This window comes from Narcine bancroftii, chromosome 7 (assembly GCF_036971445.1).
Source record: "Narcine bancroftii isolate sNarBan1 chromosome 7, sNarBan1.hap1, whole genome shotgun sequence".
Classification (NCBI taxonomy): Eukaryota; Metazoa; Chordata; class Chondrichthyes; order Torpediniformes; family Narcinidae; genus Narcine; species Narcine bancroftii.
Window position 1 is genome coordinate 194,409,121 of NC_091475.1, and position 24,252 is coordinate 194,433,372.

The following is a 24,252-nucleotide window of genomic DNA, read 5'->3' on the forward strand; positions in this document are numbered from 1 at the left end:
GATTTGGGCATTTTGAGAGACTTGCCATCTCCCTGATAGCTACAGCTACACAAAGTGCATCGAGATGCAGCTCCTTATAAACTGAAGCTGCAACTCGACCTTCAGGAGAATGAGGAGTTCAAAGACAGGAAGTTCAAGGAGATATTCACACCAAAATGAACTGAAGGAGGCAGGAAGCTGGGTCACTGTTAGGAGAGAGAAAGGTAAGGCAAGAAGGTAGGTAGTGCAGGGTTCACCAGTGGCCATTCCACTCAATAACAAGTATACAGTTTTGGATACTGTTGGGAGAGTATGACCTACCAGGACAAAGCCGCAGTGACCAGTTCTCTGGCACCGAGTTTGGCCCTAAAGCTCAGAGGTGAAGGAGGGAGAAAAGGAGAGAACCAGTGATAGGGGATTCGATAGTTAGAGGGGCAGACATGAAAGGGTCACTCCGATGGTTTGTTGTCTCTCAGGTGCTGGAGACAAGATCAGGTCCATGGCATGCTGAACAGGGAGGGTGAGCAGCCAAAAGTCGTAATACATACTGGCTCAACAACATAGGTTAAAAAAGGATGAGGTTCTGAAGAGAGAATACAGGGAACTAGGTAAGAAGCTGAAAGACAGGAGCTTAAGGGTAATAATCTCAGGATGTTCCCTGAACCACATGCCATAGAGGGTAAGAAAAGTAATGATATGGCAGTTGAATGTGTGGCTGTATAATTGGTGCAGGGGTTCAAGTTTCTAGATCATTGGGATTTCCTCTCGGGCAGGCATGATTTGTACAAAAAAAAGGTTACACCTGAATTGGAAGGGGACTAACATCCTGGTGGAAAGGAATGGCGAGAGCTGTTGGGAAAGGTTTAAACTAGTTTGGCAGGGAGATGGGAAGGAGAATGATAGTGCAGAGAATAAAATAGACAGTAGAATGGATGATTCACTGTTTAGTGAGTTTTTGAGGAAGGACAGTGTTGGAAGCATAAATTCAGTTGAGTTGGAGAGATCAAAATGTGTTTATTTTAGTGCAGGAAGTATTAGGAATAAGGAAGATGAACTTGGTGCATGGATCAGTTGGTGGAATTATGATGTCGTGGCTGAGACTCATGTGATGCAGATACCAGGGTTTGGAGATTTTTAAATGCATAGGAAGGAAGGTAAAAGAGGGGTGGGGAAGAACATTACTAATCAGGGTTAGTATCACCGCTGCAGAAAGGGAGAACACCTCAGAGGGATTGTCTACCGAGTCAGTGGGGGGGTGGAGTCATGACACGACTGGGTGTGGTCTGTTGGCCCCCAGCTATTCCTCTGGACACCGAGGAGCAAATAAGGGGAGATTTTGGAATGATGCAGAAATAACGGGATTGTTGTTCCAGGAGATTTCAACTTCCCAAATATTGACTGGCTCTTCCTTACTGCCAGAGGGAAAGATGGGGGCAGAATTTGTCAGGTGTGTCCAAGAAGGATTCCTGACACAGTATGTGGACATGCCAGCTAGAGGAGAGGCTGTACTGGATCTAGAACTGGCTAATGAACTTCATCAGGAGACAGAGCTCTTGGTAGGGGAACGTTTCAGAGAAAGTGACCACAAATCCCTGACCTTTAGCATAGTTATGGAAAAGTCCAAATGGAAAAATGTTTAATTAGGAAAGGGCACAGATATGGACAAGGATAGGAGTAACAAAATGGGAAGGGCTAATTATGATGGGATTAGGGAGGAGCTGGGGAAGAGTTCTTGGGGAGAAGCAATGTGGAGGCTGTTTTGGGACCACTTGTGCAGGTTTCTGGATAGGTTTGTTCCACTGAGGCAGGGAAAAGATGGTAGGATAAGGTTAACAAAAGAGGTGAGGCAGCTAGTTAAGAGGAAGAAGAAAGCATACAGGTTTATGACAGAAAAGTCAACAAGGGCTCATGAGAATTATATGGCAGCCAGGAAGGAATTTAAGAAAGGACTCGGAAAAGTTAGAAGAGGGCACCAGAAGGGCTTGGCAAGTGGGATTAAGGAAAACACCAAGGCTTTCTATGCATATGTAAAAAACAGAATGAAGAGTGAAGACGTATCCTTTATCCTTAATTGGTCCCATGTGCCTGGATGCAGAGGAGGCCCTAAATGAATACTTTGCTTCAGTGTTCACCAGAGAGAGTGGGGTCTTGGTCAATGCTGGGTCAGTAAAGAGCAAGCTTATGTACTGGAGCATGTTGAGGTTAAGAAAGAGGAAGTGCTGGATCTTCTTAAGAAACATTAGGATTGTTAAGTCCCCAGGACCAGGTGAGATATACACCAAGTTACTACAGGAAATGCCCGCATTGGCAATGATCTTTGCATCCACCTTGGCCACCGGGAGGTACAAAAGAATTAGAAAATGGCAAAAATGGTCCCCTTGCTCAAAAAAAGACAATCTAGATATTATAGAACAGTGAGACTTGCGTTGGATAGGGAGAATGCTGGTGAGGATTGTTAGGGACAGGATTTACAAGAATTTACATATGTACAGTCTTCTAAGAGATAATCAGCATGGCTTTGTGAAGAGCAGGTCAAGCATCACGACCCTAAATGAATTTTTTGAGGAAGTTTAAAAAAAAAATTAATGAATGCAGGGAGGTAGATACATCTGTGGATTTAGTAAGGCATTTGACAAGGTCCACCATGGTACACTCAGAAGGTCACGAGGCATGGGATCCATGGAATCTTGGCTGTGTGGATTAAAAATGAGCTTGCCTGCAGAAAGAGGGTAATTAGTGGCAGATGGATCATATTCTGCCTGGAGGTCAGTGACCAGTATATTTCCATGGGGATCTGTTCTAGGACCCCTGCTCTTAATGATTTTTATTAATGACCTGGATGAAGAAGTAGAAGGATAGGTCAGTAAGTCTGCAGATGACAAAGGTTGGAGGTTTTGTGGATAGCATAGAAGGGCTTCATAGGTTACAACAGGATATAGACAGGATGCTAGTTATGTTGGAAATGGGAGCTCAATACGTATACATATGGGGTGATGCATTTTGGATGGTCAAACTTGAAGGAATAGTACTTGGTAATAGCAGATTCTTAACAGTGTAGAAATTCAAGGGCCTCCAAATCCCCAAGGTTGCCAAGCAGGTTAGAAGGGTTGTTAAGAAGGCTTTTAGTAAACTGGCCTTCATTATTCGAGGAGTGAGTTCAAGAGTCACGAGGTAATGTTGCAGCTCTCCAAAATTCTGGTTAGACCACACTTGGAATATGGTGTTCAGTTCTGGTTGCCTCATTGCAGAAAGAATGTGGAAGCTATGGAGGGTGTGCAAAGATTTACCAGGATACTCCCTAGATTGGAGAACACGATTTATGAGGCAATTTTAACAGAGGTAGGGCTTTTCTCTTTGGGGCAAAGAAGGACAGAGGTGGCTTAATAGACATTTACAAGATTACAAGAGGCACAGATACGGTGGACAACCAGGACCTTTTTCCCCAGACCAAGAGAAGCAAACACCAGAGGACATCAGTACAAGATGAGGGTAAGAGAGTTTAGGGGAGACATCAGGCAAAGTATTTTTTCTCCTTAAATAATGGGTGCCTTGAATGCATTGTGAGAGGTGATGGAGGATGGTACAATAGGGATATTTAAAAGACTCTTAGGACAGGCACATGGATCCAAGAAACATATAGGGTTATGGGTGTGAGGTAGGGAAGGTTTAGATTGTTGAGGTGGTTTTCTAGCTCAGCATAACATTGTGGGCCGAAGGTCCTGTACTATGCTGTAATATTGTACCACATATCTCTCCACACAAATTGAAACTTGTTCATGCAGCTGGCAGAAAAAAATTACTTGAAACTATCACCATGGAGCTTGTGAATTATATTTTAAAAAATAAAGAAAACTAATGCTTGCACATTACCGGGTGAGAGTCTTCCAAGTCACGCAATGTTCCCTTTTTGCCCAGCAGTTTTCTGTAAACAACCATAGGAAAATGTACATCCAATATACAGTTGTTGTAAATGGCTAGGCCAAGAACTATGCCAATTAGAGTAAACTGCCCTTCAGTTTCAAATGAGGAAGTGTTGAACCAGAATAATTTTGTGGACTCATCATATGTGAACATTCCTGTAGAGAGGGGTTTGGAGAAAAACAAAAGACAACATACTTTTATATCTATAAAATTTATACCAAAAATGAAATATTGTCAGTTCCAAACGAAAAGTTGATTAGCAGAAAAGTCCTTTGCTACTTAGCAACGGCTTAGATGGATAACTAATAATCTGGAAATAGCATTGGACCTAACTATGGTCACATTGGAACTAACTATGGTTACTTAACTAAGGGTTTCGGATTGAGACATTATGAACACTGGCCTTGCAACCTACCAAATCCATTGACTTCAGGCAGTCATCCATCTAAAAGAGGGGCAATGTACAGCGGCTGACTATCCTACTAACCTGGATGACTTTGGTATATGGAGTATCCAGAGGAAACTCATGTAGTCACAAGAAGAACATGCAAACTCCAGACAAACTAAATGGTTCATCAACAAAACACATCTTTTATCCCTACAGAAGATCAAGGATTAACTTCCACTAAAATTTTACTCCAACAAGTTGCCTAGACTGTGCTGATAAAAGTTTTCAAAAAGGGTTTGACCATCTCAAGTCCAGTAACTTTATCAATCTTATAAAAATCTCTACTCCTCCTGATGGGATTATCATGTTTTTTAAATTTAAATTTAATGATTATAGCACAGTTTCAGGCCATTCCGTCCCACAAGCCCATACCGTCAAATACAGTAGAATCCCCATTATCTGGAATTCAATTAACCGGAAAATTAAACAAACAGCAAAAAAAAGGAGGAAATAAATAAATTAATATTCAAATAAATAAGACTGGGTGGGTGGATCCCACACGGAAACACTAAGACTTCATTGGACATGAACAGGTTTGACCTACTGAACTTAATGCACATTCTTTCCATCGTTGCCACTTGCGTGAAGGTGAGCCGGGTTGCCAGTGCAAGGAAAGTGTGCAGAGGGCCTCAGCAGGACACTTGCTTGGAGGTGAGGCTGGTTGCTAATGTGAGGATCACGTGCAGAGAGCCTGACCGGGACACTTGTGCGGAGGTCAGCCAGGTTGCCAGAGTAAGGAAGGTATGCAGAGGGCCTCACTGGAGCACTGGTATGGAGGGGAGTCAGGTTGTCAGCACGAGGAAGATGGTAAAGTTTCAATAAAGTTGCATTGTAATGAAATGATGGTGCTTAGGATGAAGAACCGGCTGATGCCACTCACTGCTGGTGTCTTTCTATCCCTGCCTAGTAAGAATCTTCATCTTTGTTAATATTGCCTTAGTAAGGCTTTATCTGCAAACTTGGTGGGGGTGGGCAGGGAGGGGGTAAATTTGACAATGGCATGGTTAGATTAGTGGCTAGCACAACGCTGTTACAGCGCCAGTGACTGGTTGGAATTTAAATTTTGTAAGTTATGGGAATTACCTGACTAAATATGGATTTTTTTTTCAACCTACTTTACATTTTGTACTGTCTTTTGTCTTTGAAAGAGCATATTGTTAACGCAGCTGTTAGGCATTGGAAGAGCCAGTCTCCATCAACCTGAAAATGTTCATACCTGGCATCTGCGATCTCCATAGGTGTCAGATAATGGTGATTCTACTGTACATCAATTAAATTCATATGTTTGGAGGGTGGGAAGAAATAGGAATACCCATGCAGACACTGAGAACATACAGACTCCTTGCAAACAGCACTAGATTTGAACTCTGGTCACTGGAGCTGTCATAACATTGTGCTGTTGAGTTATAGTTCCTCAAGCATTGGCATTCTACTGTATGTAGTCAGTTTACACAGGATGATATTCACACTTGAAAATGTTTGCAGTTGAGCCCAATTACTCTTGACTTGACAGTCTAATAGGGGTACTTTCTGCAACAGTCAATAAACCATGAAACATCCAGAATCATAAATGAATTCCCTATGGATGATGACCGACTCTATAGCTGCTACTAATTTAAGAGTACATAGGCAAAAATAAATACGAGTTTTCTAGTCTACATGGCTATGTAACACACGACTTTAAGAACATGGAAGTAGGCAAATCCCTGCAGCTACAGCCAAAGTGGCAGTGAAGGACTCCAAAAGGTAAATTCATACCAATGTCAGGGTTGAAGATTTCTTCCACAACAAGCTGAAAAAACTCTTTGGAAACTCCTCCTTCATCCACACCTTGTTCACCTTCAAATTCTACATATAGTTGTTTCTTCAGGTCAGCAGGGTTTTCCATGGCAATCATCTCCAGCTATTATAAACAGTTTAATGTTGATGGATTAATTTATCCATACTGCACACAGCATTCACTTGAAAATACTTCAAACTTGAACACAATCTATCAAAAATATAAATTTAAATTTAGATATACAGCACTGTATCATGCCCTTTCGGCCCACGAGCATGTGCCTGGTACGATTTTGAATGGTGGGAGAAAACTGGATCCCCTGAGGAAAATCCACGCAGAGAACATACAAACTCCTTACAGACAGTTCAGGATTCTAACTCTGGTCCCAATCTCTGGCACCGTAACAGCGTTGCGCTAACCGTGCTGCAATATTTTGGAAGCCAGATGCGTAGCTATAAAATACATTCTTCTCAACAGATCCATAAATGTTGCTTCGCTGCAGATTGCATTCAAATTCTGTTCAGCTAAAAATGTCTTCAAATTTAGAATGGAAGTTTAACAAAAATATCCTTTTAATAGAACTATATTGGAAGTTTTGTCATGCATGGACTCTGACAATGTATCTAAACTTTGAAGTTAGTGACAGTGCAAATTTTCATTCTTCATATTTTGAATTTCTGGTAAAGTGTGATCAACCTAGGTTGATATTCTTGTTGATATTCTTGGCCATAGTTTTTGCTGCTATTTTAAATTGAGTTTAAAGTGGGGAAAGTAAAATTGGAGATATAGCCAATGAGGACATTGAGAAATCTTAATAGAAGCTCATGATAAAATGAGATCTAAGTAAATAGAAAGGATCTTTGCTTAGTTTATAAATTTCACTCATGCATACCAAGGTGGTGCCTTGAGCTCTTTAACCCAAATTCTAACATGGACTGAAAACAAAGGAATCGTGTCAATGTTCAAAGCAATACAGATACTACTAAATCCATTGCAAATGTAAAAAGTCTGTATTTAGCAATTTTGTACTCTAGCGTCATGGCTATCCCTTGAGTTCGAGGATGATGGACTTTGTTTCATTGATCTATTTATGAGCTCTCAAGTGGCTTACAAGTCCAATCTTGGCTTTGAAAGATCTTCTGCATTCAGGAGAGGCAGTTCCAGATGGCAGATCAGGCTTTGGTTGTTGCTGCCTCTCTTTCCATTTACTTCCTTTTTTCTTCTAGTTCTGAACAGTTGTTGGCTTCAAAAGTTGCTGTTCCTTCAAGGATGATGGTTTGCCAAAGGTTCCTGTCCTTGGTATTGGTTTCCCAATTATTGATGTTGATGTTACAATTCTTCACATTGGATTTTAAGACATGTTTGAATCTCTTCTGTTGTCCACCTCTTTAATGTGGGAGTACACGATTTGTTTCAGTTGTTACGAGTCCAGAGGACCCCAAAACCCAGCAGCAATAGAAATTTACCAAGACAAACGTTGCTTTTAATTTTCTTTAAACATAAAAACAGGATCAAACTTTAACTTAACTAAGCACACGTGTATGCAATGTGTATATGTTCAGGAAAGTTCTTTGATTCACAGTCCAATCTCACTTCTCCAAATTCACTGGAATCAAGCAATTCTTATACTGTACACAGATTTTTAACATTTATGGATTTTCACCCAGCTCTGGTGCTTAAAGTTAAATGGTTACCGCTCAGGAAGGTTCTTGTTGGTTTCAGAGAGCATTTCATTGCTCGTCACACACAAACTGATTTACTTCCATCAGTCATTTCATTGTCTTGCCAAAGAAACTTGCCCCATCTTCTTGCAGGTCACCAGAGTTCCTCTTGGTTCCCTTATTTCAGGTGAAACACTCTAGCCAACCATTTCCTCTAAGGACCACAAGGGTTTTCAAAAGGCTGAACTCAGAACTCTCAATCTGTTTTCCAAAATGAGGTTTCAACAAGATGCCAACTTATTATGACTGCAGAACTCCATTTTATCTCTTTCTCCCCCCAAGAGAAATACTGTTTGGTTCTTTTCTCTCTCTCTGCTTGTAAAAACCAGAACTTCTTACAGGGCTCCAAACCCAAATCTTTGAAAAATTTTATCAGTACTTGAGCCCAGACTCCTCCATTTGCACCTGCTTTTGAAAATTCCTTTCAAAGCAGTCCCATTGTCTTTTGCAAAGCCACGACTGCCTGCAAGACTGGCTTCAGCCAAGCTCTTGCATTTTAAATGAGATGTAAAGTGTTACTCTGTGACAATTGACACTAAACCCCTACAATCTATCTTTTTTAAAGACATATTTATATATAAAATATAACCCGTCACACAGTAGATGTTTGTCTTCCATTCGATCAACATGACTGCTCCATCTTAGCTGGTTCTTAATGATGTAGGCTTCAATGCTTGTTGTTTTTGCTTCATTTAGCACACTGACATGAGTTCTTCCATCTCCCAGTTGATATTTAAGATGATTCAAAGACAGCATTGATGGAATTTTTCAAGTGTCTACAGATGCCATTGGTATGTTGTCTAGGTTTCCAACAGATATAAAAACATTGGGATCACCGCTGCATTGTACACTATTATTCGGAGATGTCCAAAAGTGATTCCAGTGCAATTAAGACTATTTTGGATTTCATCATTAAGGTTGACATTGGAAGAGTGGTGACCTCCAAGGTACAGAAAATGGTCTATGTTTTCCAGTGTTGTTTTGCCAAGTTGAATTGATGGTTCTATCCAATATGCCTCAGTTGGTGACAGTTGGTAGATGATTTGAGTCTTCTTGGAATTGATGGCATGTCCAAGTTTCGTTTATGCACGGTTGTAGGGCGTCAGAATCTGTTGTAGGTGGTATTCTGAGAGAGATGCAACATTGTTGTCATCTGCATATCGGAACTTGATGAGGGAACTCGGGAATATCTTGTTTTTGGACTTGTGACAGGAGAGATGGAAAAGCCTGCCATAAGATAATTTTGATTCCTGGGGGTTGATCATCCTTGATAATGCGGATGATTGCTGCAATAAAGATAGTGACCAATGTTGAGGCAATCACACATCCCCGTCTTACTCCAGATTTGACTTGAAAAGGCTCACTGCTACTGTTGCTAACCATGACTGTGGAACACATGCCATCACAGAGAAGGCTCAGGTGTTGAATGTTCTTTTCAGGACATCCATAGGTGGATAGGACATCACATAGGAGTTCCCTTGTTACTAAGTCAAAGGCTTTGGTGAGGTCGTTGGATGCCATATACAAAGGTTGAAGTCGTTCATGACATTTTTCTTGCAGTTGTTGCATTGCTCCACGTGATGGTCTAAAACTGGCTTGTCTCCAGAAGAATCTTCTTGGCTAAAGGCTTGTGAGCTGGTTATTCATGAATGCAGGTGAGGATCTTTCAACAGGGAAATTCCACGATAGTTTCCATATTCGGATCCATGAAAAACAACAAGGCCGTTGGACTTGGAGGTAACCTGCTTCATTACCAACTGCATTAATTTCTCAACAAGATCTGGATAAAGGATGATGTTCCAGCAGACTTTAGAGATTCAGCCATCATTACCATCTACAAAAGGAAAGGTGTACTGTAGCAGACAAAACATGATTGCACCTTCACACTTTATGTTAGGAAGAGGCATCCAAAATTTGTTGGTATGGACCAATTTTGACTATTTGTTGCTGGAGTGCTCTTGGACTAATAAACCGAAAATGGGATCAGTGGCAGGTTCCCTTTTCTAAACAATGTTAAGGATCTAGCTGAAATTCTCAGGTTACTTTCACAACATCTCCATCATCACTGGAGTACCATAGGGATGCAGTCTTAGACCCCTGCTCTACTCACTTCAAATCTTTGACGGTGTGGCTCAGTAGAACACCACCACCTACAAATGTGCTGATGATACTACAGTAGTGGATGGATAAAAAGGGGGCGATGAATGAGCAAATAGGAGGGAGTCTGAAAACTTGGCTGAATGGTGATTAACCTCGCACTCAATGTCACCAAAACCAAGGAGCTGAATGTGGACTTTAGGCAGGGAAAACCACAGATGTTATGTCCAGTGATCATTGGGATACAATCAGAGGTGGACAGGATGAGCAAGTTTAAATTCCTGAGAGTCACCATTTCGGAGGACCTTTTTCGGATCTAACAGATGGCTGCCATCGTGAAGAAAGCACGTCATTGCCTCTACTTTCTCAGGAGTTTGCAGAGGTTTGGTAAAAACCATGGCAAACTTCTACAGATGTGCAGTTAAAAGTGTGCATGTAGGTTGTATCAGTCCCTGGTATGGGGAACCGATACTCCTGTGTGAAAGCCCTGCAGACAGTTGCTAGCACAGCCCAGAACAGGCAAAACTCCCTAACATCGAGAAAATCTATATGGAATGCTGCTGTCGGAGAGCAGCAGCAATCATCAAGCATCCACTCCACCCAAGATCATGCTCTGCTCTCGCTGCTGCCATTAGGTACAGGTGCCACAAGCATCATACCTCCAAGATCAGGAACACTGGCTATCCCTCCACCATCAGACTTTTTGGGCTTTGCACATTATTTATCATTGAATAGTTATTTTTTGTATTGCAGTTTGTTTGCACTTCCTTGTTTACATTTCTCTTTTGCATACACGTCTTTTCTTGTGTAGTTTTTATTTTGCACCAACAAGTTGAAAGTCTTCCTGGCCCACAGGAACAAGAATTTCAGGTTTGTCCGTGATGTCACGCATGTAGTCTGACAATAAATCTGAACTTTGAACAATAAATTCTGCACTATCTCCATATAATTCAGCTTTATCTACCAGAGTGGAATTTGAACCCATGACTTTTTGCAGCCATTTTGGGAGCCTACTTATAAGGTAGAGGCATCCAACTAAAAAATGTTATGTGAAATCCACAACTTAAAAACAAGATGCAGATGTTGAAAAATTGAAATGAGATTAAATGCTGGAAATGCTCAGGTCACAGAGCTTTCCTAGAGAAATACAGTTAAACTCTCATGTTTAATACCTGATGGCATCAATGAAGGTGCAGATGAAACGTCAGTTGTGCCGAAACAGTAACTTGTTTTCCACATGTACTTTCGAGAATATACAACTTTTACTTCTGTGCCAAAATTATTTCAATTCTTCTCTCGTTTGTTCACAGCATGGAGTACCCAGCTTTTATCAGGATTCAATAGCCCCAGAAATAATGTGCAGCATGCAGTACATAGAGCTCAAAGACCCAGCTTTTATCAGGATTCAATAGCCCCAGAAATAATGTGCAGCATGCAGTACATAGAGCTCAAAGACCCAGCTTTTATCAGGATTCAATAGCCCCAGAAATAATGTGACATTTGGTAGTTGCTGCAATCAGTCATAATGCTAAAGAATATTTTCACCATTGTTTCAGATATCAGATTGCTCACAGAATTCTACAACATAGTATAGCCTCTCCCCCCCCCCCCCCCCCGAAGGAAATAATCACGAGGTAATTGAGGTTGTCAAGTAATTAGAGAGAAATCCAGAGCATAAAAGTACATCAGACAGAGACAAAAGGTAATGCAAGTAAATCTCTACAGAAGTATCAAACAAATACTACTTCCAATATGCAATGTATTAAAAAAGTGAACTACTTGGTTTCGATCTTGTCATCAGATGCAATTGACAATGGTACATCTATCCCAGGACGATTACCAATAGATAAGGTAACATTAAAGTTTGCTTTAGGAAATTAGAATGAGTGGACTTCAAAGTACACACAAACTTGTAGTAACTTAGAATGAACAAAATTCACCTACCTTAGACATATAAAGCAGAAGCTATCATTTCATTTGTAAGATTGGGTAATTAATTTCTATTCAAATACTCTAAGCTGTAATTATGAAATTATAAATTTTCATTGGGAGCACATCACATAAATCAAAGAAAGCCATGTTATTTCATTATGTTGCACCTCCTCTTATTGGCCACATGAGCTGAGACAGCAGGACTTTAAATTTACGGGGATACCGCCGCTAGAAATAAGTGAAGAAAGGGAATAATGTGTGACATTTAATTACCAAAAGTGCTCACAGGATTGATGTGCTAAACTTCAAAGCATCTACACCATACTTTGCTCAAAATCACAGGTAATTTTTTTTTTAAAAAGTGGGCAGGAAGATATTACAAATGGCGTTTTCATGAAGTTAAAAATTCAGCATCTTATATGTCAATTAGTTTCCATCCAATCTCCAGAATCTCTCTCAAATACTGAGTTAGGGCTGTATGGAACTTATCTCTCTGACACACTAAGTCAACATTAATCCGAGTTGTGCAACAGCACACTAACTGCACATCACACAATTTTCAACCCAGAACTCCTTCATGGGTGTCCTTACCAGAAACTGAAATGGAGAGATTCTGCAGAGTGAAAAGCTTCCAGGTTCAGGTTTCATGTGAAATTGAAATAGAAACCAGCCAACCATGGAATAAAGTTGGTATCCTTGTATTCCTTTGTGCTAACATAAACTGAGTTAACACATTTCATCTTGCAGACACAAACCCAAATTTATATTTAGAAATGCATTTTGGAAATGTAAGCTGCAGTTACTAAACTAGACAATTGTTTCCCAAGCTATCATCTTTACCACCAAGAGTAGCAGGTGCATGGGAGCCACCCACGTCTCAGTTCCTCACCAAATTGCAAATCCAGACTTGGAAGTACATCACTGATCCCTCATTATTGCTGGGTTGAAATCCTGGCACTCCAGTCAAGTTCCTTCACCAATACTACTGCAGTGGTTAGAAGTGACAGCCATCCACCACATTCAACGGCAATTATGAATTATAAATGCTGGTGTCACCAGTAATATTCAGATCTTCTTTCTTTGGCTTGCCTTCGCGGACGAAGATTTATGGAGGGGGTAAAAAGTCCACGTCAGCTGCAGGCTCGTTTGTGGCTGACAAGTCCGATGCGGGACAGGCAGACACGATTGCAGCGGTTGCAAGGGAAAATTGGTTGGTTGGGGTTGGGTGTTGGGTTTTTCCTCCTTTGCCTTTTGTCAGTGAGGTGGGCTCTGCGGTCTTCTTCAAAGGAGGTTGCTGCCCGCCAAACTGTGAGGCGCCAAGATGCACGGTTTGAGGCATTATCAGCCCACTGGCGGTGGTCAATGTGGCAGGCACCAAGAGATTTCTTCAGGCAGTCTTTGTACCTTTTCTTTGGTGCACCTCTGTCACGGTGGCCAGTGGAGAGCTCGCCATATAACACGATCTTGGGAAGGCGATGGTCCTCCATTCTGGAGATGTGACCCATCCAGCGCAGCTGGATCTTCAGCAGCGTGGACTCGATGCTGTCGACCTCTGCCATCTCGAGTACTTCGACGTTAGGGGTGTAAGCGCTCCAATGGATGTTGAGGATGGAGCGGAGACAACGCTGGTGGAAGCGTTCTAGGAGCCGTAGGTGGTGCCGGTAGAGGACCCATGATTCGGAGCCGAACAGGAGTGTGGGTATGACAACGGCTCTGTATACGCTTATCTTTGTGAGGTTTTTCAGTTGGTTGTTTTTCCAGACTCTTTTGTGTAGTCTTCCAAAGGCGCTATTTGCCTTGGCGAGTCTGTTGTCTATCTCATTGTCGATCCTTGCATCTGATGAAATGGTGCAGCCAAGATAGGTAAACTGGTTGACCGTTTTGAGTTTTGTGTGCCCGATGGAGATGTGGGGGGGCTGGTAGTCATGGTGGGGAGCTGGCTGATGGAGGACCTCAGTTTTCTTCAGGCTGACTTCCAGGCCAAACATTTTGGCAGTTTCCGCAAAGCAGGACGTCAAGCGCTGAAGAGCTGGCTCTGAATGGGCAACTAAAGCGGCATCATCTGCAAAGAGTAGTTCACGGACAAGTTTCTCTTGTGTCTTGGTGTGAGCTTGCAGGCGCCTCAGATTGAAGAGACTGCCATCCGTGCGGTACCGGATGTAAACAGCGTCTTCATTGTTGGGGTCTTTCATGGCTTGGTTCAGCATCATGCTGAAGAAGATTAAAAAGAGGGTTGGTGCGAGAACACAGCCTTGCTTCACGCCACTGTTAATGGAGAAGGGTTCAGAGAGCTCATTGCTGTATCTGACCCGACCTTGTTGGTTTTCGTGCAGTTGGATAATCATGTTGAGGAACTTTGGGGGACATCTGACGCGCTCTAGTATTTGCCAAAGCCCTTTCCTGCTCACGGTGTCGAAGGCTTTGGTGAGGTCAACAAAGGTGATGTAGAGTCCTTTGTTTTGTTCTCTGCACTTTTCTTGGAGCTGTCTGAGGGCAAAGACCATGTCAGTGGTTCCTCTGTTTGCGCGAAAGCCGCACTGTGATTCTGGGAGAATATTCTCGGCGACACTAGGTTTTATTCTATTTAGTAGAATCCTAGCGAAGATTTTGCCTGCAATGGAGAGCAACGTGATTCCCCTGTAGTTTGAGCAGTCTGATTTCTCGCCTTTGTTTTTGTACAGGGTGATGATGGTGGCATCACGAAGATCCTGAGGCAGTTTACCTTGGTCCCAACAAAGCTTGAAAAACTCATGCAGTTTGGCATGCAGAGTTTTGCCGCCAGCCTTCCAGACTTCTGGGGGGATTCCATCCATACCTGCTGCTTTGCCACTTTTCAGTTGTTCGATTGCCTTATATGTCTCATCCAGGGTGGGAACCTCATCCAGCTCTAGCCTTAGGGGCTGTTGAGGGAGTTGGAGCAGGGCGGAATCTTGGACTGAGCGGTTGGCACTGAAAAGAGATTGGAAGTGTTCTGACCATCGGTTGAGGATGGAGATCTTGTCGCTGAGGAGGACTTTGCCGTCTGAGCTGCGCAGCGGGCTTTGGACTTGGGGTGAGGGGCCGTACACAGCCTTTAGAGCCTCGTAGAAACCCCTGAAGTCGCCAATGTCCGCGCTGAGCTGTGTTCGTTTGGCGAGGCTAGTCCACCACTCATTTTGGATCTCCCGGAGTTTGCGCTGAAGATGGCTGCAATATTCAGATACTTAAAGGAATAATATACAAAAAACACGCATAATGTTCAAGCAAATTAAGATCATAAATTAGTACAGGTTGAGCATCCCTTATCCGAAATGCATGGGACCAGAGGTGGTTCAGATTTTGGAACACCATTTAAAAAAAATGCACTAATTCACTCAGACCTAAAGATGCATGGATTCACATTACTATCCAAATATTTACATATACATATGCACAAATTAACTGAAGTAGACATAGATTGAAATATCTATACTGAATAATGCACTACTCATGTCCGCTACATCCTGTTCTCCGATCAGAATTTCTGAACTCTTAAAAAAGATACATGAAGCAATTCACAAAAATATTTTTGTTCCAAAATGGACATCAATTGTATCAATCTGCAAGCATTCAAACATCCAATACTCACCCTGGTATACAAGAAACAAAAACTGCAGATGCTAGAATCCTAAATAATTGTTGGAGGAACTCATCAGGTCAGACAGCATCCACAGGTAGAAATGGTCAGTCAATATTAGTAGAGTCTGAACCCTTTTACCAAGGCTAAGAGGTAAAATTATATTTATAAAGTGGGGGAGGGACCAGAGTACAAGACAGCAGTCCCATATCCATCGCCCCTAGCCCCTCTCCTATCTTCTTTGTCCTTTAGAAATCATTTTACCTCAGGGGGTCAGACCCAAAACAATGACCATTTCTACCTGTGGATTGTGTCTAACTCACTGGGTTCCTCCAACAATTTTTTTTCTACTCAATAGAATAAAACCAGTTTCCATGATAAAAGTGAGAAACCAACTTACCCGAACAAGTGCATCATCTATGATGTGGTCACGTCGGACTTTAAGTCGAAGGTAAGGATTCAGCTGTTGCCCCTGGACAAGGCTGTAAAGAACAGTGATTCGTCGCTCACTGTACATGCGTATCCTATTGTCATAGTAAAGACCCAAATTCTTGGTTACAGCATTGAGAATGAAGGGGCAGGTCATAAATGAGAATTTGTTCTCTGTTTCTACTTTGAAGAAAGTGTAGTCTTTATCCATTTCCAGCACCTCGTTGAGTGGTTCATTAATAAAGTCATCAAAAGAAACAAGTGGCTTTCGGCAATCAATTGTTTTCACACCCAACTCAGTTTCGAGGGGGTCCACTCGGGGTCCTTTCTTATTTCTCCGTTCTTCCCCTAGTAGCTCTTGCAAAGTAATTTCACTGGATTCAGCAACTCCTTCATCTTCCTCTTCTTCATTGTGCCCTGTATCGACATCTCCTGCAATAATATTCGCGTAGTGCACTATTTTTAGGCATCTTGTCGCAGCAACAACACCATCGTCGTCGTTCACCAGGTTTCGACCACTGAACTCGTTACTTATGACTCGATACGTAATGAGTTGCTGAAAGGTTTCCACCATCCGACGGATTTGGGCTGCAGTGTATTTCGACCACAAGCGAATTAATTTGGCTTGAGCTGGGAGGGGGAGCTTGCTCATGGCTTTGCAAAAAAGTGGAAGGGCCATTTCCAGATATTCAGGGCTATGAAGGTTGCTATTCTCCATGACTATAACAAACAAGTTCAGATAATTAGGATCTCTCGAATACACATTATGGTAAGTCAAATCACACTCCACATTTGGCGACAAGTACACCAATGCATTAAGAAACGCTGTTTCTATCTTTTCATTGGATAGCAATTTACTGTAGACCCGTCTGACTGCATCAACGTCAATAGATACTTCATCAGGTCCTAATCTATGAACATTGTTCTCTCTTGTCTGTGCACCTCCAGCAGAGCTTCTTGATGAAGAAGCCTCTGCGTCATCCATGGATCCTGCAGTAGCAGCTTTTTCTTCCTCATCCTCATCTTTATCCTCATCCTTTCCTTGCAGCGATTTTAACTCTTCCTTTGTATGGTGTCTGGCCTTTCGGAAGCTCTGCACCAAGGCATCTGCACTAGAGAAAACTCTGCCAATAACACGTATCAACGGCGAATAGTCTTCACGCTCTCCGCACAATTCCAGGATTTCATAGACTTTGTCTTCTGTCAGATAATTCACATCTACGTGAGGAAAAAAACCAACAGGATTTAGCCCACTAATTAAAATGGTAAAGCATATAATATTCAAGAAATGAAAAGTCAAATTTTGATCGTTCAATCAAAACAAAAAGCTGTATTAGAATGAGCAAAATTAAGAAAAATTGTTTATTTTTGCAAATACAGTAGACCCATCTGAGAAATTTAAACTCTATCGATGGTAAACTAGCTCCTCAAGGCTGGGTTAGGGGAAATAACACTATTAAAACAATGGAAACATTTTTTTAATGCCAGTTGATCTGCATGTACTATGACTTCATATTCCTTTCACAAGAGATCACAAAATAGTTACACCCCATAAAATACTTTTGAATCTATACTAACAGCTATTGGATGTCCATGACACGTAGGCTGCTGTCTTTATATTTACCACCTTACTGTTTGCACATGAATGAGCAAAATATTACCCCCAAAACAATACAGGATAGTTGGTATAACCTGAACAACCTTCATCTGAAGACTATCACCAGAAGAGAGTGCTGTTCTACCTTCTGCAATAAAAGAAATACAGGAAGTTGACAAATGCCAACAAGGTGAAAATCAAGCTGAAAAGTTATTGCCACTCAAGAATTCAAAGCTAATATCTGACCAAAATATGAATTTGCCGATTGCTTGAGGTTGCGTGGCCCATAGTTCAGCAAACGAACGACTGAGGGACGCCATTTTTAAACGTCTGTATTTTTTTTAACCTATTTATTTTCCGACTTTTTTTTGCCGGTTCCTTGAATTCTGGATAACAGGGATTTCACTGCATTTTGTATCTAAAAGACACTAAAGATTCAGGCCAAATGTACAGAAATTTTATAGCCACGCATGATATTTAAATACAAATGTAATTAAAAACAGAATCATATGAAAAGTGTGACTTGCTCATCAACAGTGCAGTCTCACATACAAGTCCTTTCAGGCTCATGTTGTTGATGCTTGGTAGCAAAGTCTATTATTAACTCAGCTCGAGTCGGTAAGTGGAGAAATTAGTTTAAAATACAAAGTTTACAGTTATGATTTAAATGAAAGAGTACAACAATGAAAGCGTTCTCTGAATTCATTCAATATTTGTCAGACAGAATACTATATATTTTGACCTGCAGAGAAATTGACCCCTCTTATTCAGCCTCATTTTAAGGGTTTTATCATATGTTGGGTGTACAAGACTACCCCAAAAATCGCGATGCCGGTGATGTCGGTCATTTGTTGGTGTATAAGTCGACCCTAAAAATTGCGATGATTGATCTGCTGGGGTGTTGGCTCGAGGTGATTGTTATCATGGAGGCTCCATCAAAATGATAAAAATATGAAGCGAGTTTTAAATTAAAGTGATAGAAATGGACAAGAAAACCAACAACTGTGCTGCAACAAGAAAATTTGATATATATGCGAAGTGGGAAAGGTGGGAGGAAGAAAGCAGGGGTGAGGGGGAGGAAGAATGAAGGGGGAGGGGAGAAAGCGGGGTGGGGGGGAGAAAGCGGGGTGGGGGGGAGAAAGCGGGGTGGGGGGGAGAAAGCGGGGTGGGGGGGAGAAAGCGGGGTGGGGGGGAGAAAGCGGGGTGGGGGGGAGAAAGCGGGGTGGGGGGGAGAAAGCGGGGTGGGGGGGAGAAAGCGGGGTGGGGGGAGAGAAAGCGGGGTGGGGGGAGAGAAAGCGGGGTGGGGGGGAGAAAGCGGGGTGGGGGGGAGAAAGCGGGGTGGGGGGGAGAAAGCGGGGTGGGGGGGAGGAAGAATGAAGGGGGAGGGGAGAAAGCGGGGTGGGGGGGAGAAAGCGGGGTGGGGGGGAGAAAGCGGGGTGGGGGGGAGAAAGCGGGGTGGGGGGGAGAAAGCGGGGTGGGGGGAGAGAAAGCGGGGTGGGGGGAGAGAAAGCGGGGTGGGGGGGAGAAAGCGGGGTGGGGGGGAGAAAGCGGGGTGGGGGGGAGAAAGCGGGGTGGGGGGGAGGAAGAATGAAGGGGGAGGGGAGAAAGCGGGGTGGGGGGGAGAAAGCGGGGTGGGGGGGAGAAAGCGGGGTGGGGGGGAGAAAGCGGGGTGGGGGGGAGAAAGCGGGGTGGGGGGGAGAAAGCGGGGTGGGGGGGAGAAAGCGGGGTGGGGGGGAGAAAGCGGGGTGGGGGGGAGAAAGCGGGGTGGGGGGGAGAAAGCGGGGTGGGGGGGAGAAAGCGGGGTGGGGGGAGAGAAAGCGGGGTGGGGGGAGAGAAAGCGGGGTGGGGGGGAGAAAGCGGGGTGGGGGGGAGAAAGCGGGGTGGGGGGGAGAAAGCGGGGTGGGGGGGAGAAAGCGGGGTGGGGGGGAGAAAGCGGGGTGGGGGGGAGAAAGCGGGGTGGGGGGGAGAAAGCGGGGTGGGGGGGAGAAAGCGGGGTGGGGGGGAGAAAGCGGGGTGGGGGGGAGAAAGCGGGGTGGGGGGGAGAAAGCGGGGTGGGGGGGAGAAAGCGGGGTGGGGGGGAGAAAGCGGGGTGGGGGGGAGAAAGCGGGGTGGGGGGGAGAAAGCGGGGTGGGGGGGAGAAAGCGGGGTGGGGGGGAGAAAGCGGGGTGGGGGGGAGAAAGCGGGGTGGGGGGGAGAAAGCGGGGTGGGGGGGAGAAAGCGGGGTGGGGGGGAGAAAGCGGGGTGGGGGGAGAAAGCGGGGTGGGGGGGAGAAAGCGGGGTGGGGGGGAGAAAGCGGGGTGGGGGGGAGAAAGCGGGGTGGGGGGGAGAAAGCGGGGTGGGGGGGAGAAAGCGGGGTGGGGGGGAGAAAGCGGGGTGGGGGGGAGAAAGCGGGGTGGGGGGGAGAAAGCGGGGTGGGGGGGAGAAAGCGGGGTGGGGGGGAGAAAGCGGGGTGGGGGGGAGAAAGCGGGGTGGGGGGGAGAAAGCGGGGTGGGGGGGAGAAAGCGGGGTGGGGGGGAGAAAGCGGGGTGGGGGGGAGAAAGCGGGGTGGGGGGGAGAAAGCGGGGTGGGGGGGAGAAAGCGGGGTGGGGGGGAGAAAGCGGGGTGGGGGGGAGAAAGCGGGGTGGGGGGGAGAAAGCGGGGTGGGGGGGAGAAAGCGGGGTGGGGGGGAGAAAGCGGGGTGGGGGGGAGAAAGCGGGGTGGGGGGGAGAAAGCGGGGTGGGGGGGAGAAAGCGGGGTGGGGGGGAGAAAGCGGGGTGGGGGGGAGAAAGCGGGGTGGGGGGGAGAAAGCGGGGTGGGGGGGAGAAAGCGGGGTGGGGGGGAGAAAGCGGGGTGGGGGGGAGAAAGCGGGGTGGGGGGGAGAAAGCGGGGTGGGGGGGAGAAAGCGGGGTGGGGGGGAGAAAGCGGGGTGGGGGGGAGAAAGCGGGGTGGGGGGGAGAAAGCGGGGTGGGGGGGGAGAAAGCGAAAGGAGGAAGAAAGCGAGTTGAAGAAAAATACCAAAAATGCAATGTTCGATGAGAAGAGAAATAACTCATTGGCCAGAATTGGAAAATGACATTGCAAAATGGGTACGTGAACAGAGGCAAGACTGTTACATTTGCACTGCAGTGAGCAAAGTCGCACCCAGAACTCAATGATTTTGAAGCTACAATATACAATCTTTTCATGAACAGGAAAAATTTGGTATTACAACAAAAAAACAAAAATTGCTCAGAAACTTCCAAAAGATCTTGATCATAAAGTTATAAATTTTTACCAGTTAATTTTATGTAACTGGCAGAAACACCAGTTTGCATTGGCAAATATTGGAAACATGGTTGAAATCCCCATGAATTTTGACATGATAGGGACCAGGTTACCGTGGTGTAATGCTGATGGTCAACAGGACAAAGTTAAGACCCATGGTCATCTTCAAATGCAAAATTAAACCTAAAATAAAATTCCCTGCCAGTATTTTTGTATATTTTCATGAAAAAGGATGGATGGGTGGATGAAAACTATGGATAGACAATTTGTGGAACAGGTGGCCAGTTGGTTTATCCAAAGGATCGTGTTTGCTTGTCTGGGATATGTTTCGTAGCCACTGAGAAGTCTAAAAGTAGATTAGTACATAATACTTACATGGCTGTTATTCCAGGTGGTTTGACATCTCTATTGCAACCTCTTGATGTCTACTTGAACAAGCTATTCAAAGACCATTTGTGTGAGGAATGGAATACATGGGTGTCAAGTGCAGAAAAATCGTTAATGAAAGGCGTGGTAATGCGTGCTGCATCGCTTAGTGTCCTGTGTAACTTCGTGCTCAAGGCATGGGACAAAGTTAAAGTAGAGACTGTAATAAAATAGTTTAAAAATTGTGGCATCTTTTGTGCAATTGATGGCACAGAAGATGATTTATTATAGGACACTGAAGATGAAGCAGAAGCCGCCTCATCAGGATACAGACTGGGACCCATATGATGACTGTTTAAACAGTGAGGATGGATGTGCTCGCTGCCATGATCTTTGCCTCAGACTATGATAGCGAAAATGATTTTGAAGGGTTCTAAAAAATCTGTTGTAGTTGGGTTTTTTTTTGGTTTTTCAAGGGTCAACACACATTGAATCAGTGTGGAGCTGTTTTTTAAGCTGAATTTCATGACAACTTAAATGCCAAAAATATGGTAATTAAGTGGCATTTACGTATTAATTTCAACACAAGATATATTGGAGCTTCAGTATATGGTAACATATCTTAAATCCCAAACTAGAATCTGGGAATTTAAATGCAACCAATAAAAAAAATGAAATTATGAAAACTATTCAGTTAATGAAGCCACAAAATAAATCAGATTGCCACAAAAAGTCTGCAAAGTTCACTAACATTCTAAAAGGAAGCAACCAGATCTTTTTCTTCTTTGGCTTGGCTTCGCGGATGAAGATTTATGGAGGGGGTAAACGTCCACGTCAGCTGCAGGCTCGTTTGTGGCTGACAAGTCCGATGCGGGACAGGCAGACACGGTTGCAGCAGTTGCAGGGGAAAATTGGTTGGTTGGGGTTGGGTGTTGGGTTTTTCCTCCTTTGTCTTTTGTCAGTGAGGTGGGCTCTGCGGTCTTCTTCAAAGGAGGTTGCTGCCCGCCGAACTGTGAGGCGCCAAGATGCACGGTTTGAGGCGATATCAGCCCACTGGCGGTGGTCAATGTGGCAGGCACCAAGAGATTTCTTTAGGCAGTCCTTGTACCTCTTCTTTGGTGCACCTCTGTCACGGTGGCCAGTGGAGAGCTCGCCATATAACACGATCTTGGGAAGGCGATGGTCCTCCATTCTGGAGACGTGACCCACCCAGCGCAGCTGGATCTTCCGCAGCGTGGACTCGATGCTGTCGGCCTCTGCCATCTCGAGTACTTAGATGTTAGGGATGAAGGCGCTCCAATGAATGTTGAGGATGGAGCGGAGACAATGCTGGTGGAAGTGTTCTAGGAGCCGTAGGTGATGCTGGTAGAGGACCCATGATTCGGAGCTGAACAGGAGTGTGGGTATGACAATGGTTCTGTATACGCTTATCTTTGTGAGGTTTTTCAGTTGGTTGCTTTTCCAGACTCTTTTGTGTAGTCTTCCAAAGGTGCTATTTGCCTTGGCGAGTCTGTTGTCTATCTCGTTGTCGATCCTTGCATCTGATGAAATGGTGCAGCCGAGATAGGTAAACTGGTTGACCGTTTTGAGTTTTGTGTGCCCGATGGAAATGTGGGGGGGCTGGTAGTCATGGTGGGGATCTCTTGACCATCATTAAGCAGCAAGAATTTCCAGATAATAAATGCATAAAATATGATATTATTAACAAAATTTGACACTAATGCATGCATTGAAATTTTAGAAGCAAAGGAAGGCTTTAAAATGCAATTTAAATAGGAGAACAGAGAGCAATTGGAATCCAGAACATCATTTGTCTGACAGTTGGTAGAGCAACTAAAAATACACACCAAAGTTGACACAAAAAATTACCAAAGCTGGGGTCCAGTGCAGTGCACAGAACGGGTCTCACAACATCCATATGAATTAAAGAGCAGTTGAGATTTTGGACCCCGAGTCTTTCTTCAGGAGTATGCTCTTTTGTCTTTTGCATTTGTACTCGATTGCCTTGAGCTCTGGCAGGACAAGTATAATTTACTTTCTTACTGCTCTGGTTTGAATTGAATCAAATATGGTTTTTACACACAAGTAATGTCAATTTCCCATAATAAATTTGCACACTTATTGTTCACACCGACAGGGCATTTACATGCTTTGGTTATGCATGTTGCGACGTCAGACAAGGGGGCCCACGGTGGGAACTGAGCAAGTATAAAATTCGGGCCTGAACCCTAATAAAACTCAGAACTTAACCTGACTACACTATGTGTGTGTCTTCTTTCGAGTAGCACATGGCTACAATTGATGAGCCTGACAGTTTAGATGGCATCTAAACCCAGCGATAAAGGAACAGGCAGCAGTCAACGTGGTCGGTCTCAAGTTGCGAACCTTTTGGTAAATCAACCTTGCATGTGGTTTGACCAGGCTGAGGCACAGTTCCAGATCCGGCAGATCACAGCAGAATCCACCCAGTACCACCATGTGGTGAGCACCCTGGACCAGGTCACAGCAGCCAGGTGGGCAACTTCATCCAGGAGCCCCCATTGGAAAGCACATACACTGCCTTCAACAACTCGCTGATTGACACCTTCAGGCTCTCATGGCATGAGAGAAGAACACATCTGCTCCACCTGGACAGGCTAGGGGACAGGCCCCCATCAGACTTCATGAACGAGATGTTGGGCCTCCTGGGTAAACAAGATCCCTGCATCATGTTTGAGCAGGCATTCCTAAAGCAATTGCCCGAGGACATCCAACTGCTCTTGGCGGATGCGGATTTCAGCAATCCCCAGGAAGTCGCAGCACAAGCGAAGGTTCTGGGGAAATAAGAGAGTGCTCTGCATCTGTGGGGCCTGTCACTAAACCCCGCAGCCAGACTTGTGCAGAGCCGCCAAGAGAACAGCAGCACCCCAGAGGAGGTGATGCAGATGGCCAGTGGTGTTTCTACCACCAGAGATGGGGTGCTGGAGTCCATCGGTGCAGGCTGCCATGCACGTTTCAGGGAAACGCCGGGGCCATCCATCGCTAAATGGCCATGACAACTGGACACGAAGACAGCCTCTCGTACGTTTGTGATTGCCAGTCCAGATGATGCTTCCTTGTGGACACAGGAGCAGAGGTCAGCATCCTGCCCCCTTCAGGACAAGA

General features: G+C 44.4%; 1 protein-coding gene across 3 annotated transcripts in view; it reads right to left on the reverse strand.

Moving 5' to 3' along the window:
• The window catches only part of ube3a (ubiquitin protein ligase E3A), a 75,196-nt gene that overhangs the window by 10,301 nt on the left and 40,643 nt on the right, over positions 1-24,252 (reverse strand). For all 3 annotated transcript variants that reach the window (XM_069891890.1, XM_069891891.1, XM_069891892.1), the window contains 3 exons: positions 15,874-17,120; positions 6,107-6,251; positions 3,850-4,055 (listed from right to left, as the gene is read on the reverse strand). In XM_069891890.1, coding sequence (XP_069747991.1) covers positions 3,850-4,055; positions 6,107-6,251; positions 15,874-17,120 — 1,598 coding nt within the window. The remainder of the gene's footprint in view (positions 1-3,849; positions 4,056-6,106; positions 6,252-15,873; positions 17,121-24,252) is intronic.